General features: G+C 40.0%; 1 protein-coding gene across 1 annotated transcript in view; it reads left to right on the top strand.

Moving 5' to 3' along the window:
• Positions 1-13,191, top strand: part of pip5kl1 (phosphatidylinositol-4-phosphate 5-kinase-like 1) — a 33,534-nt gene extending 20,343 nt beyond the window's left edge. The window contains exons 6-10 of the mRNA XM_028602162.1: positions 4,202-4,236; positions 4,337-4,392; positions 4,519-4,631; positions 6,351-6,519; positions 12,933-13,191. Coding sequence (XP_028457963.1) covers positions 4,202-4,236; positions 4,337-4,392; positions 4,519-4,631; positions 6,351-6,519; positions 12,933-13,191 — 632 coding nt within the window. The remainder of the gene's footprint in view (positions 1-4,201; positions 4,237-4,336; positions 4,393-4,518; positions 4,632-6,350; positions 6,520-12,932) is intronic.
• Positions 13,192-14,819: the final 1,628 nt, after the last annotated feature.

Raw genomic sequence — 14,819 nt, 5'->3', positions numbered from 1 at the left:
GTGACAGAGAGGGAGAAATGCCGATCACGCGTTTATGGTTGTCTGTGGCGAGCGAGTTCCCCAAGATCTCCACTAAGGCTATGAAAGTCCTAATCCCTTTCACCTCCACCTACTTGTGTGAGTGTGGGTTTTCCGCACTGACCCTGATTAAAATACAGATCAAGGCTGCAGGTGGAGGACGACTTGCGTTTATTTCTCTCTGCAGTGCGGCCCCACATCAAAAACCTCTGCGCATCAAAAGTGCGGCCTCATTGTTCCCACTTTTTGTTTTGCCGGGGCTTCGGCCCCGAATTTATTGTGAAAAGTTGATTGACAAATATAAACTCTCGCTGTAAAAAGCTGTGCAGATTCAAGTTTATAAAGGACGCGGTCTGCTGTAGACGTGTGTCGCGTTTGAGCTCCGATGTAGAGCAGCATTCAGCCACTTCCCAAAAAAAGAAAAGCAGCTCTACAGGAAAATAAACAGATGAATGCAATACAGAAAGCCTGAGAGCCTTACTGCCATATATTCCATTATGTTTTTATATTTGGATTGTAATCCGTTTCCCTTTACATAAAGATATTTCCAGCATATGGATTCAGAAAAAGGTAGAAATAGGTGCATACAAATTCACCAGAATGCAGGAAATGAAGTGTTTAATGCTCAAAATGTTCATGGGGTGGACCCCCAGACACATGTTAAGCATGTTTTGTTGACTTGTGGATAGGCCCACTGATTTTTATGATGAATGATTTTAAAAGTAGCCTCAATTAGGCCTGCATGAAGTTGGAAATTATTTGCTGTTTATGAATGCACTTTTAAAAAAGTTGTGGAAATAAAATGTCTTCAAATACAATATTAAAAAATATTTTATTTCATCAGTTGTTATTGAAACTCATCATTGCCTGGATAACACAAAAGATGGCATTTACTGCAGAGGCGTGTGTGGTTTAGGGCAGGCGGACGGGATTTTGGGGAAGGGGGGTGCTCGGCTGTCCTTACCTACTCTAAGGGGAGGCTCACATTGACCCAATTTGAAAACCCCTGTCCCACATTATTGACTACCATAAAGTTATATAAACACAGCAGAGTGAGCACACTAGGACTAACTAACTGAACTATAGATGTTTGAGTTTTTCTTTCATAGAAAATTGTATTATTACTGGTTTATACATGTCATATTTATAGATTTATTTGTTTTGATACAGGGCGTGTGATATTGTCATATTTTCACGTGTGATGTGGAGACTGAGGGCAGAAAAGTGCTGCTACACTCTCTATGGGCTGAAAACCTCAATGTTGCATGTTTCACTTGTTGACCAAACACCAAATCAATGCTGTCACAGCAGCTCATTAAAAAACACCCTGTATGTGCAGTGGAGAATCCGTTTTCTGTGTGAAATTACCATTTAAAGGACTGCACTGCTGCTTTACCATAGCTTATTAGCACAAAGATCTTTAGAAAAATTGCCCAATAGCCAACTTGCAGATATTGTATAATATTATAATGCAGTGGCAAGCATAACCTCAACTGAAAGTTCTGTGATGGTGTATTTAGGACATTTTAACATCGTATTCAGATCGTCTACTATGTAAGTAAAAGTAACAGTACAACAATCAAAAAATAATCTTTTACAAGTCATTCATTGAAACTGGTACTTAAATTGAAGTGCAAAAGTAAATTAAATTGCTAATACTCATGCATCATGTGTAAGCAGCCGGTTAATGTTATAACTGCTGGAGGTGAAGCTAGTTTTTAACTACTTTATATACAGTTTGGTTGTTTAGTTAGGTGTGAAGCCCCTCCGAAGGGTCACCAGAAAAATCTGAGGGGTCGTGAGATGATTAATGGGAGAGGAAAGAAGAAAAACAATAAAAAAAAAAAAATGTTGACTTTGTTTTTGTAAAATAATGGCTACTGTGACCTCTTTTGAGCCTCTCATCATAACCACTCAATGTTTATTTAAACTTAAGGATCTATTTATGCTTGCATGCAATTGCAATTTCTTTTAAATTAATTTCTTTAATGTTATCAAATCAATGAGAAATGTAGAGAGGACAACTAGTCAAAGTGCCCCTATGTTTCTCCAATTAACTAAATTCATCTTCCAATAATTTCTACTACTATGTGAAGAATCAAATGTCTCAATGCTAGATTACTGTATGTTGTTGGTTATCTTGCTTTGCTTACACACACATTTTTATACGCATAACACTGGTAAATTATCAATAACTTGCGTACAGTAGTATACCCTTTATCTTCTCTCCGTCACTCTGTCACTCTGTCTCTCTCACGCACGCACGCACGCACGCACGCACGCACGCACGCACGCACGCACGCACGCTCCCACGCACGCACGCACACCACACCCTCACACACACACACACACCTTGGAGAGCCATGTGGTGCTCTGTCATCTCTGTCTTGACAGTTCTAACAGTTGGGCTAGTAATGCATAAAGTTGGAAGGTTTGTGGGTCGGGTCGGGTTCAGGTGGGTGATTAACAAAGCATATTTTTTTGCGGGTTGGCTCTCATAACCCTGACCTGTGCATTACACTCCACTACACTCCACGTAAATATTTAGGGCAACATGTCATGACATAAGGCATCAATATCACAACAATCGGCCACCTTTCATGAAGAGCAATAGTCTTCAATTCATTAGTGGCATAGGTTTGAGGAGTGTGTGTGAGCATACATTATCTGTGTTTGTGTGTAGAATATGTGTGGGTGCATGGTAGCAGTGAAAACGTGGTATGACATTTTATTGATTTTGTGCATTCTCTCAAAAAGAGACATGGATTTGATAATCAATCACTGACACAGCTCTTTGTTAAGAGCGCAGAGTGGATAGACAATGCATTCATTTTCAACATGGTTAAAGTGACTATATGTAACTTTTTAATGTTTCTGAAGCTCTGTCATTTTTCATACAATGGTCTTAAATGAACTGTAACAGCAAACGAGACGAACAGTAAAAAGAATGCTATTTTTATATAGTTTTTAGTAAGGCCTCTGATTTCTTTGTAACACCCTGTGTTAGGTATCCAGCCAATTGAGCCGGGTCAAAAGTAGCAGGAGATATAGCCCTTGTTTGTATTTTAATGTTATTTTAGAAGTAATCTGTTGTAGTTATGGCTGATACTGGGGCAGGACCATCACAGAAAAGAAGGAAATTAAACAAATAACAACTAAAAGCTAAAAGGGAACGTGACAGACAACGGGCGATAACGCGAGTCACACTCAGTTGGGCTTTCAACAGATGGAGACAATTACGAGATTGTAAATGATTCAAAACCCACCCCGAATTGGCCCTCAGGCATGTAATATGTCTATTTCACTAAAATAACTTACATCCTCCTTCCATTTAGCATGGACAATTAATTCCTTTTACTCCGTGTTTGTGTTGGCCTACTATTTTCTTTCCCCTTGTCCCTCTATAAAGTTACTTGTGTTAAGCGTCCATGGGTTTCATGAAATGCGTTATATTAATCTAAGTTATTATAACGTTGTTTCCTACAACAATCTCTTAATGCTTTTGGCTCGTGACATTGACAGTGATATCCAGTTTAGCTCACAATACATCCAAAGTAGGCTAAGTTACCGTATGCCGTATACCGTATACTTGCAAATGCAACGATGCATTGGTAAGGTATTCTCTTATTGTAAATTAATGATTTTCTGTCCGAGCAAAATATCCATTGCAACTATATGACCTTCCCGTAACACTAACTCGGTAATATATTGGGCAATAAAGCACCGTAAAGAAAAGACCTTTACGACAGCAGGTGTGGTAAAAACACTACCGCTTTTGTCCAAAGTGGCCGCTAGAATCAACACAAACTAAAAGTTACATATAGCCACTTTAAAACATGGGAAAAGTGGGGAAGGGGGTGATAATGTGTAACGTGCAATGTGAAAGGAATCGCTTGTAGTTACAAACTCCCAGAGAACTTTCACCCGACTCTGCTACTCCTTTCAGCAGCATTTAGCAGCTAAAGAGCCCAAGAGACCAAAAACCGAGCTAAAGGCGAGGACATTTTGGACTTACATTAACTGAATGGCCAGAAACATTACTAAAATGCTAATGTTACTGTGTCTATTGGATGTATAAAGAGGCAAGTGTCTGCCAACATGCTCGCCATAACAACATTATAATATGTCAATATGTCAAATATCTTGTTGCATAGGACTGAGTGATTTCTCATTATTTTTCAAGGTGTTCACAGGATCAAAATCCCACACAGGCGGAAGGTACAGATCAAATTTGAAAACTGTTCTAGTTGGCATTATAATTAATGGATATAACAAAGCATTATATAGCTCATTTACTTTTTTCACTTGTCCTTTGCAGAAATACTTCATTGTTATGCAAAGTGTGTTTTATCCTGATGATCGAATCGTTGCCAGGTAAGCTTGATTTGCTTGCCCCCCGAATCACAAAGCATGAGTAGTATTACTACTACTTTATGTTAACGCACAGAAACAGACTGTGCAGCCTCTTTGTGTGGTTTGATGTGTGTTTTGTATTGCCAGGTATGACATTAAGGGCTGTGAGGTGAGTCGTTGGACGGAGCCTGCACCAGAGGGGAGCCAGATTATTGTGGTTCTCAAAGACCTCAACTTTGAAGGCCAGTTCATCACTCTGGGTAAGGAAACAGAATGTGATGTTTATGTGTGCTGTGAGTCATATGAAGCAGTGTAATAATACAGGCGGCATTGTTGCACCCCCTTCAGGCCAATCAGCATATTGTTTCTTTTCTTTTACAGTTACAAAATCCATGCAAGAAATGAATCTGTAATTATAATACGTATGTAATAGTATACATATATGCTATTTAGATTTACAGTACAGTCTAATAAAAAATAAAAAAGACACATCAATAAAGAAAGACAATTATCATCTTTTCTTAGACATGAGTAGAGGGGGCGCCAAGGAAAAAAGGTTGGGAACCACTGCACTAGAGGGTGACACGGGAATCAATTGTCGCTCCCATCCCATCCCGAGCCCACGAAAATACTCCCGTCATATCCCAATCACGTGACTGCCCCCCTCCCACCCCCCCAAAAAAATAAATAATCCTATGTTGTCTAAAGTTATCAGACTCTGTAGCATGTTTGGTTAATCGCGGTCAAATCACTGAGGTTGCCTCGGAAATTTAGGCTACACACACACGCATTACCTGCAGGCCTAGATGAAATGCCTCGCAATCTTTGCAGCGTCATTCTTTTATTTAATCTCCGGCTTTGTCCCACTCCCGCCCGCTCCCGTTGATTTCTATGCTCTATTCCGTCCCTATCACGTTACCAACAGTGAAATTGACTCCCGTACGGGAATACCGTGACCCACGGGAGTCCCGAAAAATTGTCACCCTCTATCTCCCACCCATCCACCCACCCCACCCAGCATAGGCTGTGTTAATCAATTAAAGAAGTTAAGATAAACTATAACTATACAGGGGACAAAAATACAAACAAATCAAAATGATCACAGATCAAAACAAAACAGCGACAACAACAACCAGCTTAGGTCAAAAATAAGTGTGTAAAGGATAAGGACAAGGATCAATATCACCAGGCTATATGCTACATCATGTTAGTTACTGGATTATGAAGCCTCTGGAGGCTGCGGAGCATATTGTTTCTAACACTGTGCCAAAATGCATTCCTCTTTCTCAGGGTTCAGCAACCACGTTCTAGCTCAACCAGTGGCACAGTAGCGTTAGTTTGCCAGAGAGTTTTTGGGAAATGTTCCAATCTACTTGCCAAATGACTTCTTTCACAGCCATTGGCAGGAGCACAGCCTGTTCTTTCCAGTATTTTTTTTTTTTTTTTTATTTTATTTTTTTTTTTATAACCGCCTTATATGATTGACTAGTAGCTACTCGTTGCCTTCTTCAAAGAATGCAGTTGAAAGGAAAACTAATAACACGGCTGTGTTCTTTTGTCCACAACTCAAAGATATTCAGTTTACTGTCAAAGAGGAGTGAATAAACTAGAAAAAATATATTTAAGAAGCAGGAATCAAATAATGTGTTGCTTTTTTTTTTTATAAAAAAAATGACTAAAACCAATTAATTAATTAAAATAGTTGACGATTAATTTAATAGTTGACGATTATTGACTGATTAACAAGAACATTTTAAAATGGCACTTCATATTAAAAAGGTTGCCGAACGCTGCTTTACCTTAAATGAACCATGTGGAAACATCTTATTCAAATCAATTTAACTCAAATAAAAAACAATGCCAATGGTGTGTGTAAATGGCAGTGGTAATATCCACATGTACACGTTTGCTGTGTATTTCTGTACAGCCATGTTTGAGTTGTAATGTTATGTGGTGTGTGTGTGTGTGTGTGTGTGCAGACCAGCAGCGTCCCTGGCTCCTGCGGCAGGTGGAGATCGACACGCACTTCCTCCGGAGGCTCAACGTGTTGGACTACAGTCTCCTCGTGGCCCATCAGCCCTTACACCACGATGAACGCCACCAGAGTCTCTCCTTCGCTACTCTCATTATGAGAACCAAAAAGTCAGGGTCTTGACATTTCATGACAAGGTTTCATAAGTTATAGATAGCTATGTTGATAATCAGTTAATCATTTAGCCCTATTTCGCTCTGTCTTTTAAAAAAAAAACAACGTTCCTGGTTGTTTGCATTGCTTTAAACCTACTCTCGCTTTGCCAGACCATCCTCCACAGTACTGCGGAGGAGGGTCTGGCTAGTCCACACAGCATTCTGGGATGGGAAAATCGTGCTCTGGTTTATTGGCATTTCTTTAAACCAATCACAATCGTTATGGGCGGCGCTAAGCTCCAAACGAAGACGGTGCAAAATAGCCTCGGGAAGGAACATGTTTTGTTTGTGTGTACGTTCAAAAGTTGTTGTAGTCATGTGAGAGAGAACTCCGATTGGACAGATAGTCTAGCTAGCTGTCTAGATTTACCTTGCAGAGATCTGACGTTATGGACGTTAACCATAGTCCTCAAAAATCCACCACAAATTCCAACGCAAAGAAAAGCGGAAGGTGACGGACATCGACGAAAAGACATGCACTACTTTAAACCAATCACAAATGTCTTAGGCGTGGCTAAACTCTGGACGCAGTGGCTCAGCAAAACAGTCTCGGGAAGGAACTTGTTTTGGTGGAAAAGAAAACAAATCCGTGTATGGTTCGTTCATTCATTATTCGGTTTTCAAACCAAAACAGAAAAAAGAATGTTTATGTATTAAAAACCAGAACAGAAAAACAGAAAAACCAAAACACAAAAACCATGTGTTTTTTCTTTGGTTTTTCTGTTTTAAAAACCAGAACGAAAAAACTGAAAAACACAAAAAACAATATTCTCTTTCTGTTTCTAATGATTATAATAACGGTTGGTCATCTAGGAGATGTGAGCCCGCCCACTATCAGACCCAGTTTCATCTGCTCCTCCGCGCGCCCACTCAGACGCAGTTTTATCTCCCACCTGAGAGCAAAGCAGAAAATGGAAACGTTTATTTTATTTCGGGGAAGCCGACGTCTTGGGTTCAAGGCAGAAGACCTAACATCAGATCCATTTTAAGTGTTGCTGGTTTAATGACACGTTTCGGATCCATTACCACACTTCAGAGTGGACATTCAACAACTTCTAACTATACTTTGGGACTACTAGCTAGTGAAGAGCTCAGAAAAACACTCCTGCTCAACCCGCCATCTTGCCAGAACCCCGCCAGAGCCATATCAAAGGGCGGATTTTCTGGGATTTTCCATTTTCCCGTTTTGGTTTTAGAATGACAAACAGAAAGAGAATATCGTGTGTGTGTTTTTCCGTTCTGGTTTTTAAAACAGAAAAACCAAAGAAAAAACACATGGTTTTTGTGTTTTGGTTTTTCTGTTTTTCTGTTCTGGTTTTTAATACATAAAAACGAAGAAAACATAACATTTTTTGGTTTTTCTGTTTTGGTTTGAAAACCGAATAATGAATGAACAAACCATACACGGATTAAAACACCACATAAAATATTAAATCAAGTTAACTGTTCACACAATACAGTAACTTGAGCTGTTAAAATTAGCTGGATACACGGTTAAACAGCAACATACAGAAAGATGTCAGGCAGTTATCCTGGAAATGTATTGTACTTCCTGGACTTGGGGCTGTGAGACATAAAAAGGGTAATGAAAGTAGTATTGAGACACTGACTCGTTACGAGATTTGCTGACAGTAAGAAAAATATAAATACACCAGTCTTTATTTATTTATGAACCTGTGAGTGAGTGGGTGGAGAAAGAGAAATTGCAACTTGTTCTAAACAATTCTGTGGTTTAACAGATCTGTAAATGCTGACAACCAGAGATTAAATTTTGACTGCAGTATCGATAGAAGGGTTTTACACAGCTTAAAGGTTTGAGACACAAATAAGCAATACTACAGAGCCAGGACTGAGTCAGCCTCTCTGCCAGAAATTGTGTGAGCTATTAGTTTAAACAGTTACAAGTTACAAAATGTTGTATAAACAGTCATATGTCATTGTTTAATTCAGAAATCAGAAAAGGATTTATTGCCTAGTAAGGACCACTTACAAGGAGTTTGCCTTGGTGGTTGCTAAACATATTAAGCATTAATTTGACATAAACAATAAATGCAGAAACAAATATATACAAAGTAGTTGTTTAACATTAAGAAAAAGAGGCTTAATGGTTTAGTGCAATATGAAAAAATGTTTAGGGATGCGCAACATTTTAGGATATATTGTGTGTGCGCATTGGGCAGTTATATAGTCTGGGATGTAGGTTAATGCAAAGTGTAGTGTCTAGGGGTGGGGTTAAGAGTCAATCAATGTTAGTGGGGGCCCGAGGCCTTGTTAATAAGGCTGACTGCAGAAGGAAATAAACTGTTTTTATGGCGTTCAACTTCAGGACCTTGACAGACTGGTGACTAGAGGTGCAGCTGTTGCTGTACAGGGAATAGAGCAGAGGGGAAAGGACGCAGCCTTGAGGGGAACTGGTGCTAATGGTCTTTGAGTCAGTGTTTCCCCAACTTTGCATGCTCCTTTCTGTCAGACAGGATGTCTGTGATCCACCTGCAGCTGGGAAGGCTTCTACTGCAGCAGAGGGTGGTATTGAAATTATACATTAGTGTAATTAGGATGATTCCTACTGAAATTGGTGATTACCTAACTTCGTCTAGTGCCACCATAACATTTTTCACTAATCCAGTGGAAAATTTCAGCATATCCAAAATGGATTGGCAAACGTTTTGATACAGGCATTTATGTTCCACAGAGGATGAATTATAATAACTTTTGTGACATTTTTGGTTTATTGTAAACTGTCTTGACGTTTACTGGATGAATAATTGTAATAACTTTGGTCAACCCCTAACTTTACATATAGCACAAATATTGTCTAATACATTGGTTTATGACCAAATACCTGCAAAACTATTAAAATCTCAATTAGCCTCAGCTGCACTGTGTTTGGTACTACTTTACATGTTAGCAAATGATACCATGCTAACATGCTTAACTTATACAATGAACATGGTAAAGCTTAGTGTATTATGTGTTTTCCTAACCTGGATGCCGGAAGGCGGTAGCCAGTGTTGGTCATCTTACTTTAAAAAAGTAATTAGTTACAGTTACAAATTACTTCTCCCAAAAAGTAATTGAGTTAGTAACTGATTGAAGAATAAAAACACCATATACAGTATCACCTGTTGCTGACCCGAAAAATACAGCGTTGCTAGTTTTAACAGAGTGGCTCCGTCTCCTTTGCTTGAGCTCACGCAGGCTGCATTTGGGCTGGGGGTTGGGTTAGCAGCAGCAACAAGTGTCGTGTTAGCATGTGTTGATGTGAGGTGCTTCATAAGATTCGAGTTGCTTGAGGCAGACGTGCCTAAAGTCTTTTTTCCTTGGTATAGCGTGCATGTTACATAAACATTCTTGCCGGTACTTCCAGTTTAAGAACACTACCTTTGAATTTCCCTGGCTCGTCGCCATTGTCGCTGTCTTGTGTTTAGTGGTAGTCAGAGCGTGCAGTGAGACAGCATGAGCACGCCAGCCAATCATCATCACATTTGCAACGGTGTCATCATCCCGACCCCTGTTTACATTCTCAGTAACGATAACGGCGTTGCAACGATGGGAAAAGTAATTAATTAGATTACTCCGTTACTGAAAAAATAACGCTGTTAGTAACTCCGTTATACTTAAATGCCGTTACTCCAAACACTGGCGGTTGCTACCCAAATTGGTAAGAATTAGGGCCGGGCCTCGATAAAAAAAATTAATCTAATTAGAGGCTTTGTAATTAATTAATCGGAATTAATCGCATTTTAATTGCATAAATATTTGACCTGAGAACAGTGAGAAGTAATTTTTTTCACATGGATTTTTAGTATACCATTGAATAATGACTGAATACATAAGCTTAAGCAACAAAATATTGTTTATTTTTGTTCAACCAAGTCCAGCAGACCAGTGCAATTTTTGCCATTAAGTGTAGCAATAGCATATTTAGAAATATAGTACATTTCAGAAATTCAGGTAGCCTATAGGTAGGTAGACCTTCTGTAAACTATGTTTTTTTAAGTAAAACACAATACCAATAGTTACCCTGGTCCTTAAACCAGTCATCTGGTGGAGTGGGGGTTGGGTGTGGGTCCTTGTACTCTGAGTCAGGCTAACGTCCACGCTAGCTGCTAAATGTTTTGCATTGAGGTGATACTTGAGGCTCGATGTGCTGAGGTGATATGCAAATTCCTTGTTGCATAGCTTGCACACAACCATGCTCTTTTTTATAACAAAATTTCCCATCCACGGGGCCAACCAAAGCGGTCTCGTCAGCTTCTTCGTTCATGTTCACTGTGGTTTGTTGTTGTCTGAAGTCATGAACGCTAGTTGGTGCTCCAGTATAATCGGTCCGCTGAAACTCATCCAGTGAGAAACGTCCCGCGGTGCAAAAATAAGTGTGATTAAAATGCGCAAAAAATGTTTAACGTGTTATTTTTTTTGTTAATTAACGCGTTAAAGTCTGTAATTAATTAATCTTAATTAACACGTTAAAGTCCCGGCTCTAGTAAGAATTAAGTTGCAGAAGGTCGAGTTCAGGCAGAGGCTGTGCAGTTTAGACACCAATCGGCTTGGAATGACAGTATTAAAGGCCAATCTGGAATCCAGAAAGAGCATCCTGACGTACAGTACAGGCCAAAAGTTTGGACACACATTCTCATTCAATGCGTTTCCTTTTTATTTTCATGACTATTTACATTGTAGAGTCTCACTGAAGGCATCAAAACTATGAATGAACACATATGGAATTATGTACTTAACAAAAAAGTGTGAAATAACTGAAACCATGTCTTATATTCTAGATTCTTCAAAGTAGCCACCCTTTGCTTTTTTATTAATAAGGGAACAAATTCCACTAATTAACCCTGACAAAGCACACCTGTGAAGGTAAAACCATTTCAGGTGACTACCTCATGAAGCTCGTTGAGAGAACACCAAGGGTTTGCAGAGTTATCAAAAAAAGCAAAGGGTGGCTACTTTGAGGAATCTAAAATATAAGACGTTTTCAGTTATTTCACACTTTTTTGTTAAGTACATAATTCCATATGTGTTCGTTCATAGTTTTGATGCCTTCAGTGAGAATCTACAATGTAAATAGTCATGAAAATGAAGAAACATATTGAATGAGAAGGTGTGTCCAAACTTTTGGCCTGTACTGTATGTATTTGGTTTTGCCAAGTGCTCCAGGGCAGTCTGAAGCCACGCACACAGGTTGAACAGAGGGCGTAGCATAGCTCTTCAGACTGCCCTGGATGTTCCAGAGTAGTTCCAGAGTAGCAGGGATGGTGCGTTTAAAGGAACACACTGACTTATTGGGAATTGACCTTATTCACGTAACCCCCAGAGTTAGACAAGTCGATACATAACCTTTTCATCTCTATGCGTGCTGTAACTCTGTCTGACGGCTCCAGCGGCAGCAGGCCAGCACAGAATATGCAGGTGACTGGTTCCAGCAATCCTACTGCTCCGAATAAGTGACAAAATAACGCCAACATATAGTTCCCGGTTTGTTTACGGTTAGAAGATGACTGTGTCTCATGTTATGTTGTTTTTTGTACACGCTGTGACTCTACAAATCACAACATGTAAATAGGAAGATGTTGGCGTTATTTTGTCACTTTTGTCACAATTTGGAGCAGTAGGATTGCTGGAACCATTCACCTGCATTGTCTGTGATGGTGTGCTGCCGCTGGGGCCATCAGACAGCGTTACAGCACGCACGGAGATGAGAATGGTATGTATGGACTTATCTAACTCTGGGGGTTACGGTGAATAAGCTAAATTTCCAATAAGTCGGCGTGTTCCTTTAATGTTGGCCAAAATTAACCTTTCCAATAATTTCGCAATCGCTGGGGTGAGTGCTGTCACCTATTATTGTCCAATACTTTGGTTTATAACCAAATACCTGCTTTTCCAGCAGCCAGTTGCCTGTCAACTTTTCATCTGATTCACATCATATTAGTATTGTGATTATGGGTACTGCATTTTGACATACTATTTAGCTCAAAGCATTATACTGTGCCTGACTTTCCTCACAGATCTGCTAGCATGGCTGTAGACTCTTAGTATTAGTATTGCACAATAGATGAATAGACAATGTACTGTATGTCTAGACAGATCAGAACACTTTAAAACACAGATTGAAAGTGGCTACATCCAGAAACTGCTGTGACTCATACCCATTCTGTTCCCTGTGACTTTAATTTTAGATCTGTGAATCCAGGCTCCAGCCCTATCCACGCAGGCATAACTGCTGTGCCTGGGTCAGTCCCAGAAGATGACTCCACCTTACTGTTGTGTAAAACAGATGGCAGCTGTTTGACGCAATCACAAGCAGAAGTTGCATCAAGTGGTGGCATGCTTCAAATGTACCCAGAGCATGCAGGGCCAGGCAGTGACACAGCTGAGCTTCCAGACTTCCAAGCCCAAAACCGACGTTTACTACCCAACTTAAAGAATCCTCTGCATGTCATTGATGGGCCTGAGCAGCGCTACTTCATCGGCATCATTGACATTTTTACAGTTTACAGTTTTAAGAAGAGGCTGGAGCATTTGTGGAAGAGGCTGAGACATCCAGGCCGATCCTTCTCTACCGTCAGTCCACAGACTTACTGTCTCAGGCTATGTCACTGGGTACAGGACCATACTAAGTAGGCCCTGGATGAGACTTAAAGGTCCAATATGTAATATATTTACTGTAATAAATCCCAAAATGACCCCAATGCATCATCAGATATTAAGGAAACATGCTAAATTGAAATACTATCTTTTCTGACAACAATGCTAATGTCAGTATTTTCTCCTTTTGAAATTTCTGTTCTGTGATGGACTTTCTGTTTTGTGTTTTGGCCTATGTGTTGTTATCAACTGCCCAGTTTGACAGCCAGATATTACCTGTAAAAACCTAAATCCAGCGCGCTACAGCAGTAACGTTAGTACAGCCAGGAAAGCAGCAAACAAACGAACAGGATCAACGGAGATAGATTCTACCCGACATAAAAAAACGGCATGTTTCTAACAATTGCGTGACCAGAGAGGTAACAAACCCGTCTGGGTGAATATTGGAGATGTATTTGAAAGATGGAGACAGCTTAGAGCCCTAAAGGACGCCAAGTTGGCTAATTTCCTCCTGAACAGGTAGCATTAGCTTCAGGCTAATTCACAGCTACTAGGGACGGGCATTTTATGTCATTTCAACATTCGTGTAGCTACTCACATTGAATTATATAGCTAGAGTACCCAAGTTGGTTACTTGCAAAAACAACTGAGACACAGCCAGTGAAGTGATCCTGACTGGTCCTGGCTAACGCCGCCATGCTAACCCTGCTAACTGCTAACGTTACCGGAGGACCAGGCAAGCGGGCCACGGCTGTTTACAACGTGTAGCATGTTCAGCAGCCGTAGCCGACAATGGTGAGTTATTTGAAGACAAGAGAGGGGGGTTGTAAATCGGGAAGAGAGGACCTTGAGTTTGCAGTGTGTTTAGCGATTGTTGCCGTAATTCTAAGCCAATAAAGTGTGTTCAGTCGGGTGGAAAAGGACAGCAAGGTGGTGGTATTTTTAGCGGTTCCTATTGTAATTCTAAACCGAGGAAGTGTGTCTGTCTGGCGTGTGGAGAGGACAGCGAGGTTGTGGGATTTTTAGCAGTTTCTATGATAATTCTAAGCCGAAAACGTTTGTCTGTCAGTTGGGTACAGAGCTCCGCATGAGCACAGGCTTTTATGACCGTCAGTATAGCCAACATCTAATGTTAGCTACTCCGCTGAGCTGTGGAGTAATGTCTGGCTATGTGAGACAAGCGTCTAACAACATTGTTGTGGATGCTGCGGTCTCAGCCTGGCAGCCAACATGAACTTCGAGTCTGGGGAGGAGGGGGCGAGGGAGATGACTCTCTCCAGTATTTTGAATTTGTACTGCAGTAACTATTTTAAACACTAGCTGTCAGTATTACATATTGTACCTTTAACCACCAACTCTCAATGAGCATGTCTAAACAGCTAAATGGTCAACCAAAGTCCACACACATGCACACATATGAAACAAGTTTATCTACATTTGTTCCATGGTTCCAATCCTTTTATTTTTCCACATGCTCAAAATATATCTATGGCATTATATTTGTGTCATGTAGACATTTTCAGCAAAGAAAAATATTTTTAGAGAAATGATTAGGACACAAAACATTGAGACTGGTAAAACATAAACTAAAGTTTCATTTGAACATACAAAAAAATATTTTCTACTTACTAAAGAATTGGTGTGTTTTCCTTGCTGCAGCCAAA

The sequence above is a fragment of the Perca flavescens genome, chromosome 16, assembly GCF_004354835.1.
Source record: "Perca flavescens isolate YP-PL-M2 chromosome 16, PFLA_1.0, whole genome shotgun sequence".
In the NCBI taxonomy this organism is placed as follows: Eukaryota; Metazoa; Chordata; class Actinopteri; order Perciformes; family Percidae; genus Perca; species Perca flavescens.
This window is presented reverse-complemented; position numbering and strand designations above follow the sequence as displayed.